This window comes from Budorcas taxicolor, chromosome 2 (genome assembly GCF_023091745.1).
Source record: "Budorcas taxicolor isolate Tak-1 chromosome 2, Takin1.1, whole genome shotgun sequence".
NCBI lineage: Eukaryota > Metazoa > Chordata > Mammalia > Artiodactyla > Bovidae > Budorcas > Budorcas taxicolor.
The window spans coordinates 40,428,260-40,444,647 of record NC_068911.1 but is presented as its reverse complement, the minus strand read 5'-3'; the positions used below and the strand labels follow the sequence as shown (position 1 = coordinate 40,444,647).

General features: G+C 58.5%; 1 protein-coding gene across 1 annotated transcript; it reads left to right on the top strand.

The window, feature by feature from the left end:
• The first annotated feature begins 176 nt into the window (after nt 1-176).
• MMP25 (matrix metallopeptidase 25) lies at nt 177-9,300 on the top strand. Its single transcript, XM_052635551.1, has 10 exons — nt 177-266; nt 705-837; nt 2,414-2,549; nt 2,657-2,949; nt 7,415-7,591; nt 7,676-7,757; nt 7,935-8,017; nt 8,371-8,523; nt 8,609-8,866; nt 9,032-9,300. The coding sequence occupies exons 1-10, from the start codon at nt 177-179 to the stop codon at nt 9,298-9,300; spliced, it is 1,674 nt and encodes a 557-aa protein (XP_052491511.1).
• The last annotated feature ends 7,088 nt before the right edge of the window (nt 9,301-16,388 follow it).

Below are 16,388 nucleotides of genomic sequence, written 5' to 3'. Positions count from 1 at the left end.
CGTACCTCCCAAGGTCCCAGATCCCCGCACGCCACCTTTTCACCCCCTCGCCCGCTTCTCGTACGCGGTGCCAGGTCCCCTGAGCCTCTCCGGGCCCCCGACCTCCTCCCCAGATCTCCAGGGCGGCGCGGGGCAGGTCCCCGGGAGCCCAGCGGGCCACTGGGGAGGAGAGCGCCATGCTCCGGCTCCTGGTCTTGCTGCTCCCGCTGCTGCAGCCGCTCGCGCGCGCCCTGGAGCCCTCGGCGCAGGACGTGAGCCTGGGCGTGGTGAGTGCAGGGGTCCGCCGGCTCCGTTCTGCAACAGAGCTGAGAGAGGGGAGCCGGGGCCTGGACTTCTGGGTTCAGAGAAGGCTGGGGACGCTTTCCAAATGTCCAAAGAGTGACCGAGGATAGAGACTGGGCACCGGAATCCTTGGATTCGTGACCGAGGGTGGAGACTGGGGACCCGAATTCTTGGATTCGTCAGGAGGCTGAGGGCCAGAATTTGGAAATCTGAAAAAGGGTTGGGGTGGAGAGGTAGGCACTCTTGGCAACAGATGAGCACTAGCAAAGCCGGGGCTGGAGGGCCTGGACCTTGAGGTAGGGAGCAGAGGGTTCCCCGGGGCTGGCCATGCTTGGTGAGTGGTGAGGCTTCCAGGATGGTGGTTGGATGGGAGAGTCCCTCCATGAGCCTTTCTGCTTCCCCTGTTCCCACCTCTGGTCTAGGACTGGCTGACCCGCTATGGCTACTTGCCGCCCCCTCACCCTGCCCAGGCCCAGCTGCAGAGCCCTGCAAAACTTCGGGATGCGATCAAGGTCATGCAGAGGTTTGCTGGCCTGCCGGAGACAGGCGTCCTGGGTAGGTGGCCCCCAGCCCTGTCTTGGCCCCGCACCCAGCCTGACCATTGTTGCCCACCCCACCAACTGCAGGGTCTAAACATCTGCATGTAGCTGAATCACCAGGGCTGTGAACATGCTGACCTCAGGTCCCAACCCCGGAGGTGCTAAGACATTCCTGTTTCAGTAAATATTTATCAGGAATCTCTTCCCGATGAACTGACATGTGAGGTCATTCCAGGCTCCACTGGTATAGTGGTGAACGAGGTAGAGGAGGTCCCCACTCACATGGAGCCTACGTTCTAGAGGGAGAGAGGCACAGAGCAAGAACAGTGATGAGTGTTCTGAAGAAAATAAAGTGCTAATGATCCTCAGGGGCTGGCCGGGCAGGGCAGGCCCCTCTGAGATAGGTCACGTGAGCCGGGAGGAGCTCATGTGACATGAAGAATTCCTAGGACACAAAGAGGGCGAAACAACCATGGGGAGATGTGGGAGGCGATCTCGCAGGCCGGTGCAAAGGCCCTGTGGCAGACACAGGCTTGCATGCCTGTGATGAAAGGTGGACTGCAGAGCTAAACAAGAGCATGATTAGGGACCAGGAAGGGTGTTTTGGTTTGACTTCAAAAGTGATAACAATCGCTGAGAGGGTTTGAAGGAGAGAGGCAAGGAGACCTCATTTACAGTTTAGAGTTTCCTCTGCTTACTGGACTTCCCCGGTGCCTCAGACGGTAAAGTGTCTGCCTACAATGTGGGAGACCTGGGTTCGATCCCTGGGTTGGGAAGATCTGGAGAAGGCAATGGCACCCCACTCCAGTATTCTTGCCTGGAAAATCCCATGGACGGAGGAACCTGGTAGGCTAAGAGTCGGACACAACTGAGCAGCGTTTATTTACTGCTTACTGGTGGAGAATGGAGAGTGGGGAGCACAGAGACCAGTGTTCAGGCAAGGATGTGATGAGAACCGGTGAATCCAGAATGTGTATTTCAGAGACAGAGCTGAGAGGCTCCTCCATTGGGTTAAATGAGAGGAAGAGGGAAGCAGCGGGGTCCTGTCCAGATGCGAGGGAGGTAGAACCTTCTGGCCCCAGGATGTGCTTAGTTGCTCCTCGCCACCTCAAACGACAAGATGAGGTTGGACCTTCACATGGAGCCGAGAGGACTGCTGGGAATGGAGCTGAGCTGGGGAGTGGGATTCCAGAGACCTGACTGGCCTGGGGACTTTGAACTTGACCTGGATGTGATGGGGACTCGGGAGCTAGCCTCCCAGGGGCTTCCAACCTTTAAGAGAGTCGTTCTCCCGGCACCCCCAGGGTTCTTTCTCTAGAGTCCAGCTGCCAGGACTCAGGGAAGCGGGCCACCCAGATCCTGGCCTGAGACTCTTGCATCCATCCAGGGCCAGGTGTGGAGGGTGATCGTACCCAGAGGGCAGTGCCATAGTTTGGTACGAGCTGGTGTTCAGAATCAGACAGCCCGGCTCCCAGTGCAAGCTGTGGGGCCTTTTTGAGCAAGTGTCTGGAGCTCTTGGAGACTCAGTTTGCCCATGGAGGATGCTAGCTCACGCCTGCTGCTGATCCCCCATCTGCCGCAACCTCCTGCAGACCCGGTGACGGTGGCCACGATGCATAAACCCCGCTGCTCGCTGCCCGACGTGCTGGGGGCGGCGGGGCTGGTGAGGCGGCGGCGCCGGTATGCTCTGAGCGGCAGCGTGTGGAAGAAGCGGACACTGACGTGGAGGTCAGTCCTGGCGCCCTCTCGACCACCCTGGGGCTGCCCTCTGGGCCCCAGCTTCATGTGTCTACCCATTCTCCTCAGAGCCCCTCACTCGGCCCTCCTCTTTCCAGGGTCAACTCCTTCCCCCAGAGCTCCGCGCTGAGCCAGGAGACGGTGCGGACCCTCATGCACCATGCCCTGACCACCTGGGGCGCCGAGTCAGACCTCAGGTTCCAGGAGGTGGGTTCGCAGGGGCCCACGGAGCCTGACATCCTCATCGACTTTGCCCGGGCCTATCACCAGGACAGCTACCCCTTCGACGGGCAGGGGGGCACCCTGGCCCACGCCTTCTTCCCAGGGGAGCACCCCATCTCTGGGGACACGCACTTCGACGATGAGGAGACCTGGACTTTTGGGTCAAAAGGTACCATCTCCCCTCTTCTGAGAGGTCCCCTGTCCAAAACCATCTGTCCTTAAGAATGTCCTTAAGAATGACGTTTATATTACATTTACCAATGGAGGCTGTATCAGTTGGGCTTCTTCAGAGAAACAGAACCAGTAAGATGGGTGTGTGTACGTGTGTGTGGAGAAAGTGATTTACTTTAAGGAACTGGCTCAAAGAATTGCAGAGCCTGGTGAGCTCCAAAATCTGTAGGGCAGGCCTGCAAGTTGGAAATTCAGGAGACTTGATGGTGCAGTTTTCAGTCCAGTATTTGCAGAGCAAGCCAGCTGGAAACCCAGGCAGGCTTTCCATGTTGCAGTCTTTGGGCAGAATTCTTTTCTCTCCAGGAAACCTCAGTTTTGGTTTTTAATGCCTTCAACTGATTAGATGGGCCCCGCCCACACTATGGAGGATAATCTGCTCTACTTACCGTGGCTTATAGATGTTATTCATGCCGATAAAATAACCTCCATGACAACATCTTGACTGGTACTTGATCAGGCATTGGGGCACCCTAGTCTGGCCAAGTTGACAGAAAATTACCCATCACAGAGGGGAAGTCCAAGTTGAGGCTGAGGACTCAAAAGGGCAAGAACACGGTCTGCCAGTAGCTGAGTCAGAAGAGTAACTGGCAGTTGCTACACAGGGTGTCACAATTACGCGGAATCACAACAGAGGAAGTCCTTAAGCCTGGGGGTGCTCACACGAAAGCTGGCTGAAGGGACGGGGACTTCCTGGAAGCGGTGACTTTGTTTGTTTCACATGTAGACAATGTGTGCCAACTAGTACCCAGGGTCCACTCTCCTGGAGTACCAGGGTGGGGATGGGAAGGGACACATAAAGCACAAGCCAGTGAGCTCACTGAGGCCAGGGGAGTCAGAGGTGGGGGTACAGGGGTGAGGAACGGCCTGGGATATTCGGGGCTGGAAGGCACACACATGCTATTGGGAGCAGACCAGAGAGGATGGAGGGCCAGTCTCATATGATGAGAGGGGTCTGGGAGGACATGTGGTGGGGTCTGGACAATCGGATTCCAAAGGCAGCGGGAGCTGTGGAAGGTTTTGCATTCCAGAGATACTACTGGCTGCCGTGGGTGTCAAGATGGGGACAGGGAGGCAGGGAGGTAGCTGGAGGTCCAGGTAAGAGGGGGTGGGTGCGGAGGGCAGTGGCAGCTCAGAGGGGAGTCCATCAGGATGGACAGAGATTGGGATCTGATTGGATTCGGAAGCAAAGGGGGTGAGGATGGCCGGATACCAGCCAGGTTTCTGGCTTAAAGGCCCTGGAGGATGGTGTCCCATTAATGCAGGTGAGAAGAGGGCGGGGAGGAGGAGCAGGCTGGGGAAGGCAGGTGAGTTTGGGTCGGGGCCTGTGTTTGCAGTGCTGTGTCGGTGCAGGTGGTGCGTTGATGGTTTAGTATCTTGTGCTAGAATTTGGATCCCTCCAACTTAAGTCAGGTTTCCCAGAACTGGAGCGCGAGAGGAAAATTCTTCTGCAAGCAGTTTTGGGGGGCACGTTCTCAGGGGAAAGGAAAGCAGGAGAGATGTGTCAGGGAGGGAGGGGGGAGAAGCTAAGCTAGCATGTGGTCTCAGCTGGAGAAGAGCCTGACCCCGCAGGGAACTCTCTGGAACGTAAATAGTGCCCCAGGGTTGGTTCTGCCTGGAGGCAGGGGGCCCAGCTCTCCCACTCCCCATCCTTGGAACTGCTGGGGGAGGCTGGGCCAGGAGGGAGAGCCATTTGCTGGGGATGGGTCCTCAGGCTCTGCAGAGGGACTTAGGTGAGGTGGGGATAGCAGACACAGATCCGCTGCAGGGAGGCTGTGTAACAGCATTTAAGAACTTGGGGTTGAAGCTGAACTCAATTCAGGGTTCCTCCGCCTGCTGCTGTGTGTGCCAGTTACTTGGCCTCAGTAGGCTCAGTTTCCTCACCTGAGGAATGGGGATAATAGTATGTACTGGTCCCACGGGCTTGCAGATGAAACGAGTAATTCACCTACAGCTCTTAGCACACTGTTCACTGTCGGCCACTATGAGCTGGGTCTTCCAGCACATTTGAGAGTTGGTGGTACCTGGGGGGTCAGGTTCCAGGAGAAGGTAGAATGTGAAGACCAAGTTCAGAGGTGGGGAAGTCTCACAGTTAAGGGGAGCGGGGCAGGCAGAGGGGGGAGGGATGAAAGCAAATGGAGAAAAACTAGGTTGAAAGGTGATTAGGAAGACAAGCGAAGGAGGAAGTGGGCAGCAGTGAGCAGGGCTTCAAGTCATCCAGTAAGTTACTTATGGTTGGATCTCGCCCTGTGGGGACAAAGTGACCTTAGTGCCCAATGGCTTGGTGGGTGGAGGGAGAATCCAGACCACAGAGGCGTGAGAGGAGCTGAGCAACAGAAGGCTGAGTTCAGACCGCTGACCAGAGAGTTTGCTGGGGGGAAGCGGGGTGTGGATGGTGGGCAGACAGGTCCAGGGGGTGTCCTAGGATGAGGGAGTCTTAAAGACCCGGGGAGAGTGGATAAGCTAATAGAAAGAGGTGGGGGATGAGTGTGTGGATCGTGGATTAACGGATGGATCAATGAGCTGATGAACGGACATGTGGATGGATGGAGGGATACATGGATGCATGCATGCATGAAGGCAGAGATGAACGGATGGGTGGGGCTTTGTCGTTGTCCTGGAGGAGGTGAGTGAGGCAAGGATCTCTCCCAGGGCAGGGCAAGAGGCAGGAGATGAGCTGCAAGGGGATGAAGCTCTGTGCCCCATGCACAGAAGCTTACCGATGACACAAGCAGCCTGTCTTGATGAAACAGGAAATTTGTCATCGAAGAGTTGCAGGCTGGGGCTGGGACTGGGTAGCACCTGGAGGGGCTTTGAGTCTGGGTTTGAGGGTGAATGAGGGGAGCAAAGGAGCTGCCTGCTGAGGCCGTGGGTGAGGGTGAGGGGAGGTACAGAGGACCCCCGAGACGAGCACCGGGAGTCTCTGCAGCTGGATCTGCCGCTGCCGCTAAGTTGCTTCAGTTGTGTCCGACTCTGTGTGACCCCATAGACGACAGCCCACCAGGCTCCCCCAGCTGGATCTGCATGGTTGTGTAATTTCCCTAGCTGAATAGCGTGATAAGGGTGCAAGGAAGGGGTGTGGCCAGAGGAGAGGCAAGGACGCTGCAGGGGGCAGGTGGTAAAATAGGAAAAAAGATCTACCTGATTAAGACACCAAATGTCCTCCATCCAGTTTCTTAGAAAAAGCTCTCAGCGCGTATTGAGAAAAGCCACAGTCAACGTGGGAATTCAGCAGTCCTTATGAGTTTGACTAAGACATCTGAAACCACTGCTGAGAAGCAGGACAGCCCAGCCAGGGTTCCGGCTCTGTCATGTAACTTGGCCGCTCTGGGCCTCAGTTTCCTCACCTGTAAAATGAGGGTAGGAGGTAGAAGTAACTGAGGACAAGCCTTTGCTGCTCTGCTTGATTCTCACCCAGTGGCCTGGACAGGTGGAGAGAAATTTGCTTTTCAGTTTACCAGGTTACTTCCCATCATTGCACTTTTACCACTGCTCACTCTAGCTGGAGATATCCATGACGGTAGATCAACCTGGGGGTGGCAGGGGGCGCCCTTGCTGTCTCTGCCTTCTTAGCTTCTCACTGGCTCAGGAATCAATGAGGAGCTGGGGTTCAGCCAGCAGCTGGGAGCATGGAGACAGCTTGGTCCTGGCGCCTGGGCTGGGTCCCCAGGGAAAAGCCTTCTGTGGTCAGAGAGGTTGGGCACCATGGTCAGTGGGCTGTGGTTGGAGAGTGCCTGCTAGAGCTTCTGAGAGATGCAGGCTGCAGGGGTGGGGGGTGGAGGCTGTGGGAGGGAGAGATGGAGCGGAAATAGAGGACTGGGGGTCCTGGGCACTAGCTTGGTGGGGATGGAGAGAGGGAGAGGGGCCCATGGAGTCTGACCTACCTTCCCAGTGGGTGGGAGTGAGAATGGTGCAGAGGGGCGGGGCCTCTGGAGCTGTGAGAAGGGAGTTTCCCCAGAGCTGGGGCTCCCTCTAGAGAACCACACACCCAGAGGATCCTGCTTCCTCTAGAATGTTTCCTTTTTTTTTTTTTTTCCAAAGAATATTCATTTATGCGTTTGGCTGTGCCAGGTCTTCCTTGCGGCCCTCGGGATCTTGCAGCCTGCAGACTCTCAGCTGCAGCCCGCGGGATCTAGTTGTCTGACCTAGACCCCCTGCCACAGTTTCCATCCCCCCGGTGTGCAGCACTGCCAAACCAGGCTACAGGAGACGAACTACCAAACGTGCTCCCACAGAGGAGGGAAAAGATGGCTCAGGGAGGGGGTCTGCGCAGAGGCGGCCACGGCCACCTCGGAGCGCCTCCTGGCTGAACGTGTCCACCAGAAGGCCCCTTTCTCCGGGGCTTCCTGGGGGCGCTAGGGGTGGGGGTGGGGCCCGGCTCCAGCGCATTCTCCCTTCCTCCCCAGATGGCGAGGGGACGGACCTGTTTGCGGTGGCTGTTCATGAGTTTGGTCACGCCCTGGGCCTGGGCCACTCCTCAGCGCCCGACTCCATCATGAGGCCCTTTTACCAGGGCCCAGTGGGCAACCCCGCCGAGTACCGCCTGTCCCAGGACGACCGCGAAGGCCTGCAGCAGCTCTACGGTACCGGTGGCGGCGGGGTGCTCGCCCCCTGGTGGCCTCTGCAGTAGCGTCAGGGGACCCAGGCCTGTAACACTCTCTCCACAGGCAGAGCACCCCAAACCCCGTATGACAAGCCCACACGGAAGCCCCTGGCTCCTCCCCCGCCCCCTGCCCTGCCGCCGGACAGGTGAGTCCTCTCCAGGTAGGAGGCTTTGGATGCGCTCGCTCCCTTGCGCTCCCTAGCCTCAGGGTCCTCTTCGAGATGGGCAGGTGAGAGTCTCTGCCTTGTAGGATGTAGTCAAGGTTAAATAAAAGGAGCGGGACCCCGCCCCTCCTCTCCGCTCACCTCTCTTTTCCTCCCCAGCCCCTCACAACCCCTCCCTGATCGATGTGATGGCAATTTTGACGCCATCGCCAACATCCGAGGCGAAACTTTCTTCTTCAAAGGTAAGTGACTTCCATCTCCCCGACCCCATACAGCTGGCTTCACACCCACTTAGAGTGACCCGCCGCCGGGGCCCCGAGGGTCGCAGGGATGCCGGACTTTCAGTGCCCCAAATGGGAAACTCCTGGCCCAGCCGGTCACCCTAGAGCCCCTGCAGCCTTGATTTTGGATGGACCTGCGCCCTGCCCCGCCCCCAGCGGTGGGAGGAGAAACCCACCACTGTGTCCCAGCCACACCCCGGCAGGCGTGGGGGTGCGGGGTAGCGGATGGGTGTACAGAGGGGTGACCTCCTGCCGTCTCATCTCACGCCCATAACCCACGCCTTCTTCCTCCGAACACTCGTCCCCCAACCCAGGCCCCTGGTTCTGGCGTCTCCAGCCCTCAGGACAGCTGGTATCGCCACGGCCCGCCCGGCTCCACCGCTTCTGGGAGGGGCTGCCGGCCGAGGTGAAGGTGATTCAGGCCGCCTACGCCCGGCACCGGGACGGCCGGATCCTCCTCTTTAGCGGTCAGTCGGATCCGGGTTTGCGGCGGGGAGGCGGCTAGCGCCGGGCATGCGCAGCGCGGCTCACCGGCCCCCGCCCCGCCCGCAGGCCCGCAGTTCTGGTCGTTCCAGGACCGGCTGCTAGAGGGCGCCGCGCGCCCGCTCACCGAGCTGGGGCTGCCCCCCGGGGAGGAGGTGGACGCCGTGTTCTCCTGGCCGCTCAACGGGAAGACCTACCTGATCCGGGGGCGGCAGTACTGGCGGTACGACGAGGCGGCGGCGAGCCCGGACCCGGGCTACCCGCGCGACCTGAGCCTCTGGGAGGGCGCGCCGCCGGCCCCCGACGATGTCACCGTCAGCAACACGGGTGGGAGAGCTCGCGCACCCGGGCGGCCGGGCGATGCGGGGCCAGGGGCCGTGGGGTGGTAGGGCCTGCAGACCCCGGGGTGGGGGGAGAAGCGGTGCGGAGAGAGGGGTTTGGAGGATGGGCAGGCGTGGACCAGCCCCTCCAACATCTCCTCCCTCCCCGCAGGTGACACCTACTTCTTCAAGGGCGTCCACTACTGGCGCTTCCCGAAGGGCAGCATCAAAGCCGAGCCGGACTCCCCCCAACCCATGGGGCCCAAGTTCCTGGACTGCCCCGCCCCCAGTGTGGGCCCTCGGGCCCCCAGGACCCCCAGAACGACCCTTAAGCCCGGAGACTGCGACTGTCAGTGCGGGATCAGTCAGGCTGCAGAGCGGCCTTCGGTGCGCCTCCTGCCTCTTCTGTCCCTGCTGGTGGGGGGCCTGGCCTCCCCGTGAGGAGGACCTGCGGCTGCGCGGAAGGGAGCGGATCGCCCACGGGGCCCCCGCGGGTTGTGGCTGTGGGAAGTCTGTCCCAGGGGCAGGGCTCAGCCAGGATGCAGCTGGGGATGCCGGTGGAGCTAAGTCCAGGAGGGCGGAGACACGGCTGGCCCTGGCACTGAACGCCCCCTGAGTGCAGCCTCCTGGGCCTTCCTCCCCTGCCCTTGGCCATGACCCCGCAGGACTCTCCATTTCCCTGTCACCTGGCCTTTCCCGGAGCTCAGGCAGCTGAATTCCTGCAGCCCCACCCCGCGTGCCAACAGCAGCTATCCCAAGTGCTTGGCTCTTTACAGGACAGCCCCACTGCCCACTGCCAGCTGAGCCGGCTCTCCAGCCTCTGCTCTAACGTTTCTCATCCTGTCCTGCCTCCACGAAGTGCCAATTGAAGCACATTGGTGGGGTCCCAAACCCAGCTCTGAGACCACCCCTGAGCATGTGTCCCAAGTCCAGGGTGACATCCGTGGTTCACACGTGGGTGATGCTCCTGAGACGGCTCCTGTGGCCCATCCTTGGTTGGTTAGCACGCTGGTACCAGAGCCGCCCACATTCAGTAGGACAGCCTCCTGCTCCTAAAACACCTCTCCCACCTCCACACCTGAGTCTCTGCCGCCCCCTCCAGGACCCCTTGGCTCCCATCAGCTCGATGCTGGTGGGAAGACAGTGGACTGGTCCCCTCTCAGCCTGGGGTCACTGCCTCCTCAGTGCTCCTGGGTGACAAGTGGGTGGAACCTGGGCCACCTCAATGAGCCCCCTCCCCACTGAATTCAGGATCCAAATAAGTGCCTCTGCAACTCTGCTTCTGGAATATTCCACACAGGATGACCCAGGAAGGGAGTTCCCTGGTGGTCCAGTGGTTAGAATCTGGTGCTCTCACTGTCATGGCCTGAGTTAAATTTCGAGTCCCAGAACTAAAATAATTCAAGCCGTTCGGTGTGGTCCAAGACAAAGAATTACCTAGGGAACTTTAAAAATGCAGATTCCATGTCTTCACTGTGAATCGTCACTCTGGGTCTGGGGCCAGGAATCTGCATTTGAACAAACCGGGTGGTTGATGTGGGGGTGGCTGGGGTTGGCCCCGAGCTGCAAGGAACCAGGGCCAGCAGCTGCCGTCCCTGGTCTCTGTCTTCTGACTCGTGTGTCCCCTCCATGTTCTCCACCCAGGGGCCACCCTCTTCCTGTGTTTACAGAGCCCACTCATGGCCTGGGTGAGAGAGGGTCACTCCCATGGCTGGAGGCACATACCCACCATTTCTTAATGTGCCACCAGCCTCAGCGGGCCCACAGTGCTGCAAGAGCTGACCCAGGGGCATGGAGCCCAGGTGGTCACGACCAGGCCCAAAGGAGGATGACAGCCAGGTGTCTTCAACCAGCCAGGGACCTGAGAATTCAAAGGCACCAGAAGCCATCTGGGCCTTTGTCAGGACCCTTTCTAAGTATGAGGAGGAGGAAACTTGTATTCGAAAAGCTTATCAGCCCTGAAACAGGACAATAAAAATAACAGAAGAGAAAAGCCTTCCTTTCCTTGGAGCAGTGATGGAGCCCCAAGGTGAAGTTTGGTGGCAGGAACGTGACAGACCGGAATCACGGTTTTACAGATGAGGCTGGAATCTGGCGTTCATGGGTGTCAGGGTGGCTGAGAATGAGCTGGGGGGCAACCAAAAGTGGGTTGGAGGGACCCAGAGAGGGATGTCCCATGAAACATTGGAGGCTCCTTTTGCTGCGACAATGGATATTTCTCCAGCCTCTCAGACTTCGTGAAGTCTGCTTCACAAAAATGCCACATCATATTGAAATATGTTATTTAAAGAATGGAAAATGATATAAATTATTAAAATAGAAACACTTAAAACTTTTATATTTCAAAGGGCAACACCGGAAAAGGAAAAAGACAACCCATAGAATGGGGACAAAAGTTTGCAAATGACACATGTGGTAAGAGCATGGAGCCAGAAGACATTTACTACTCTTGTCTGTGGTCGTGCACGCTCAGTGCTGTCTCCGTGGCCCCATAGACGGTAGGCCCCGAGGCTCCTCTGTCCATGGGGTTTTCCAGGCAAGAATATTGGGGTGGGTTGCCATGTCGTCCTCCCGGGGATCTTCCCTGACCCACAGATTGAACCCGGTTTTCTCGCATTGCAGGCAGATTCTTTACCCCTGAGCTACCGGGAAAGCCTCAGGAAATGGTCTAGTGGTACCTCAAAAAGTTAGAAACAGACTTAGGGATTGCCTGGTGGTGGGCCCTGGAGGATGATGGCTCAGGGGTGCAGGATGGTTCCTGGAGATGATAAAAGTGTTCTCAAATCGCTGGTGGTGATGGTTGAGTAGTACTGTGCATTAAATCAGAAACTTTCCTGAGTGAATTATATGATATGTGAATTACGTCTCACTAAAACTCTATAAAGAAAAGGGTTCAGGCCACAGTGAGACAGGAAATGCCTTTCAGGAGGTGGCCTTCCTGAGACAGATGTGGAGGTCCCCAGTGTCGTGTCTCAGGGAGCCAGATCTCCGGAGATAAGGCCTGGAAATGAGGCGTCTGGCTGAAACAAGTAAGCCGCTCAGCCATGTCTGACTCTGTGACCCCATGGCCGATGCAGTCTGTGGAATTCTCCGGGCCATGATAGTGGAGTGGGTTCCTTTCTCCAGGGGGATCTTCCCGACCCAGGGATCGAACCCAGGACTCCTGCATTGCAGGCGGATTCTCTACCCTCTGAGCCACCAGGGAAGAGTGCAGCTGAAGCAAGAGCGTCTCTGTTGTCTCCCTCCCGCCCTGGAGTTCTGAGCTGGCTCAGGGATGGGTCTGGACCTCCTGAGTGTGGGAAGGGAGTTTCAGACAACTGAAGGGCTCCTAAGGGGCAGGGGATGCAGCTGGGTCTGGTGGACCCAAGAGAGACTTTTTCTGAGCAGTGGGATTCGTAGGTTGTCCCCATGGGGTGCACAAGGGTGGCCCATCAGGAGGCCGGTTCCTCTTCAAGGATTTTAGACACTGAATCGTGTTGCCCTAAGTGCACCCAGTGAAGTCCTAACCACCAGCACCTGGAGGTGGGTCTTTCCAAGGAATCAAGTTAGCATGAGGTCCTTAGGGTGGGCTCTAATCCATTATGGCTGGTGACCTCTGAAAATGGGGAATTAGGAGACAGATACTTGTCTAGGGAGGGTGCCATGTAGACCTGGAGACAGCCGTCTACACGCCTAGGAGAGAAGCCTGGAATACATGCTTCCGTCAGGGCTGGCAGAGCAACCGCTGCCTGCTGAGCCTTGATTTCAATTTCGACGCTCCACTGTGAGAATAAATGTGTGCTGCTGAGACCCGGGTCTGTGGCTCTTTGTTATGGCGGCCCTGGGTCTCTAAGACCGATGCCAGGCCATTTCTGTGAGGGGCTGTGGTCTCAGGGGAGGTGGGCCAGGCTGTGAGAGTCAAGCACTGTGGGGCTGGCCACGGCATGGAGACCCCTGGTGCGGTGACTGAGGACCAGGGGCCCGAGCAGGGCTCAGGAGACCCTGGTCTTGGGGCCCAGACTTGTCAGCAAGGCTCCCTTCAGCCCCTTCGGAGGGACACATTCTGTGGTTAAGGCACGCAGGCCCGGCCTCTGCCCTGGATGCCGGGCCCCGTGGGAGAGTCTCCACCTCAGGGGCCCTGCAGGTCCTGTGACTTCCTGAGGGCAGGGCGGCTACAGAAGCTTCTCTGGATGTGGAGTGGGGTGCAGTCTGTTCGAGGGCCCTGGTTGGCTCCCCCTGAAGCTTCCTCAAACTATTGTCCCAAGTCTGGACTTTCCCTGGTCCCTCCCCATGCTCGAACCGATGGCGGGGGTGGGGGGGTTATGGCCCAAGCTGGGCTCAGAGATCCCAACCCAGCTCAGGGAGGAGGGCCGTGAGCCCTAGACCCTGAGTGTAAGGGACACGCCCTTCCTGCCCCAGCCCCTCAGCCTGGTGTGGGGTTCGGGGAGACCTGCAGGTGGAGGACCCTCCAGGGTGGTAGGCGACCCTGCGTCACTGAAGCACGTTTCCTCCCACTCTTCTCCACCAGGTCCCAGCGGGAGGACCCTAATCCACCATGGGCTTCCCTATGGTGAGTGAGGACGAGAGATGAGGGGAGAGTGGGCCTGTGGTCTCAGTTGCCGCCTGTCCCGGCTCCCACCGGCTCAGCCCCAGCCCTGCTGACTGCTCCGCGCACAGCAGCCTCTGTCCCACCCTCCCTGGGTGCTGGGGTGGCCGCAGGGGAAAGTTAAGTGTGAGTCGCTCAGTGGTGACACTTTGCGAACCCGGGAACTGTAGCCCACCAGGCTCCCCTGTCCATGGGCTTCTCCAGGCAGAGATACTGGAGCGGGTTGCCATTTCCTTCCCAGTGGGGAAGCAGAGGGTCAAAACATGGGACCCGTGCCATCAAAGTGCCCAGTCTCACAATGACCCTGGTCGAACTCTCCGCTGTCACGATCCTGAAATTCTGCATAATTGTTAACAAACACACTCCAGTTTCCTGGTGCTCTGAGCCCTTTCCTTAGGTAGCAGGTCCTGGCTGTGGGGCTGGGGCTCCGGCTAGGAGGTCGGTTTGGGGGGCAGCTCAGTATGGGGGCCTGTGTTGGGACCGAGGAAGGAGCAATGGACCTTGGAGTTAGTGTAGGAATTAGAGTCGTCATGCTCCTGGGGGCGCCGGACGTGGGGAGCGTCTGCAATGTCCGAGGAATCAGCCATCCTCGGGCTCTTCTCGTGCTTCTTCCTATTTATTGAATTTCTTCTGTCTCTGAGGGATCTTGGTTGCAGCGTGTGGGGTCTAGTTGGCTGGCCAGGATTTTCAGAGAAAAGCTGAAAGCATTTCTCTCAGGGCCTGGATCAACAGCTGAAGCCACGCTGAGCTCAGAATCTATTCTTAATTTTTGGGGTGCCCTCCGCCCTCTGTCCCACTCAACTACCTAGTTCTGAGGGTGACCAGATGCTCAGGGGCTCTGGGCCATGGCACACCGGTGTCTGGGCGTGGTCATCGCGGGGTGAGCCAGGCTGAGTGGCCAGGCCCAGTGAGAGGAATATGCGGGCAGCAGAGTGTCCCCATGGCCCTGCGAGGAGTATCCTTGCCCAGACACGTGTGATGCTGGGCTGACAGGATGGGCCCCAGGGACACATGGTGTGCAGACGGGAGCCCTGCATGTACTGTGAGCCGCACTGACCACGCAGGGCCAGGAGGGCAGCGGGGACAGCGCCAGATTCCTGCCCTTAGGTGGAGTCTCCCGAGGGGTCGGTGGGGTGCCTCCCAGCTCCGAGATGGAGTCAAGTGCCTGGAGGGAAAGGGGCTGGAGGCCGGGGCTCTGCAGGGTCAGAGGTCGGGAAGACTGGCCACCGTCACCGTTAGTGCCTCAACAGGAGAGGACAGTGCCAGTTCCTCCCTGGTCAGCTTTCAGCGGGACTACGGAGGGCTAGGCATCTGGGAACCAGGTTGACCGCCTATTCCAGGGCAAGAGTCCTCCTTGGTGGGGTGGTGGTTCTGTAAAACAGGTCTCGGTGGTTACAAGACCAGAAACTGAGTTTCACTGTTACCTCCACAGGGAGTCCCATATGACTAGACTTCTCTGAGGAGCATACTGGTAAGACGCTAATCCCCACGAATAGCTGGGGGCTCGGGAGGCCTGGGTTCTGCTGGGTGATGCCGAGAACGATCTGGCCCACTTGGGGCCCCGCAGGGAGAAGAACCGAGCTTCTTTTACTCAAGTCCACTTCTGTTCACAGCACAACTGCGTGGATCATTTCTGTAATAAGATCGGAAATGAACCAGAAGAAGCACAGGTGGGTCAGTGTGCCCCACCCCCGACCCTCCCCAGTGTGAGGGAGGTGGGGTGGGTTCACAGTCACGGTGATGATGAGGGTCACAGCTCAGCACCCAGTCCTTACACTGGACAAACGCACACCTGTGTGGCAGGTGAGTGTACAGGGAGGAGATACGGAAGTCCAGGGATGCTGAGGGCGGCGTCCAGACCTCAGGGCATTGAGGGCAGGGCAGGGATGCCAGAGCATGGTCTCCAGGTTGAGGGTTAGTTATTGGGGTGACTGAGCAGAGATGAGAACTAGCTGGGGCTTGGGATTCAGGGTGAAAGTGAGAGAGGGTGGGGGTGTTTGAAACAGTGTTTTTTTCCCACCAGATGGAGACAACCCTAGCAGAGACGGAGGTGAGTTTGGACCTTGCCCCCTGCTAAGGGTAGTCCTCAGAGTTGGATCAGCCAGGGTATGGGGTCTGGGGCCCTGGCTCCCTTCAGACTCACCTGGATGCATGGGAGGCCACAGTTTGGACCAGACCTCAGAAGCGAGGCAGGAGTGCGGACTGCACACTTCCTCTCCCCAGGAGAAACTCAACGAGGACTTCTATGAATTCCTGGAAGATAAAATTCAAGAGAACCTTCCCATGAGTTGGAGCCACTCTCTCAGCACCTTCCTTCCCCTCCCCACTGGTCTCTCTTTTCCTGGGGCTGCTACGTGTGCTAGAGCTCCCTGGAGTGGGGGATGAAAAGGGCAGTCCCTAAAATCTCAGGTGGTGCATCCTTGTGGGCATCAGCCTCCCCACTCAGCGCATGGTGGCCAGAGCCCTGGACTCAGCTTCCTGCTATGAGCCCCATGGGCCTGCTGCTGGGTTCAGAGGCCAACCACCTGCAGGCAGGTACAACGAAGCACCAGGGTTCGTTCTTCGAGGGGAACCGAGGGGCCAGGCCCAGTCTTTGGGAGAAGTCCTCCTGTCTGCGGAGCTGTTGGGCTGAAGGTAGGCAGTTCAGGTTGGGCTGGGCTGGGCTTCTGAGTCCCAGCTTTTCCCAAGGTCTGGGAGGCCTCCGTCAGGTCAGGACCAGGGTCTGCCTCGCCCGGGGTGGGTCCCTGAAAGGCCCCTATCCCTGCAGGAATCCCTGCAGGAGTCCAGTCCCTTGCTTCAGGAAGCACGGCAGGAAGTACGCCGCAGAATCCAGAGACCCTCAGTCTCTGCCTGTCTGGAGGTCCAGAATCTGGAAGAGAGCATCTGGGCCAGAGCCCCGCGGCGGTTCCAAGGCATTCTGTAGAATCTCCAGCAGAGGTGTTGG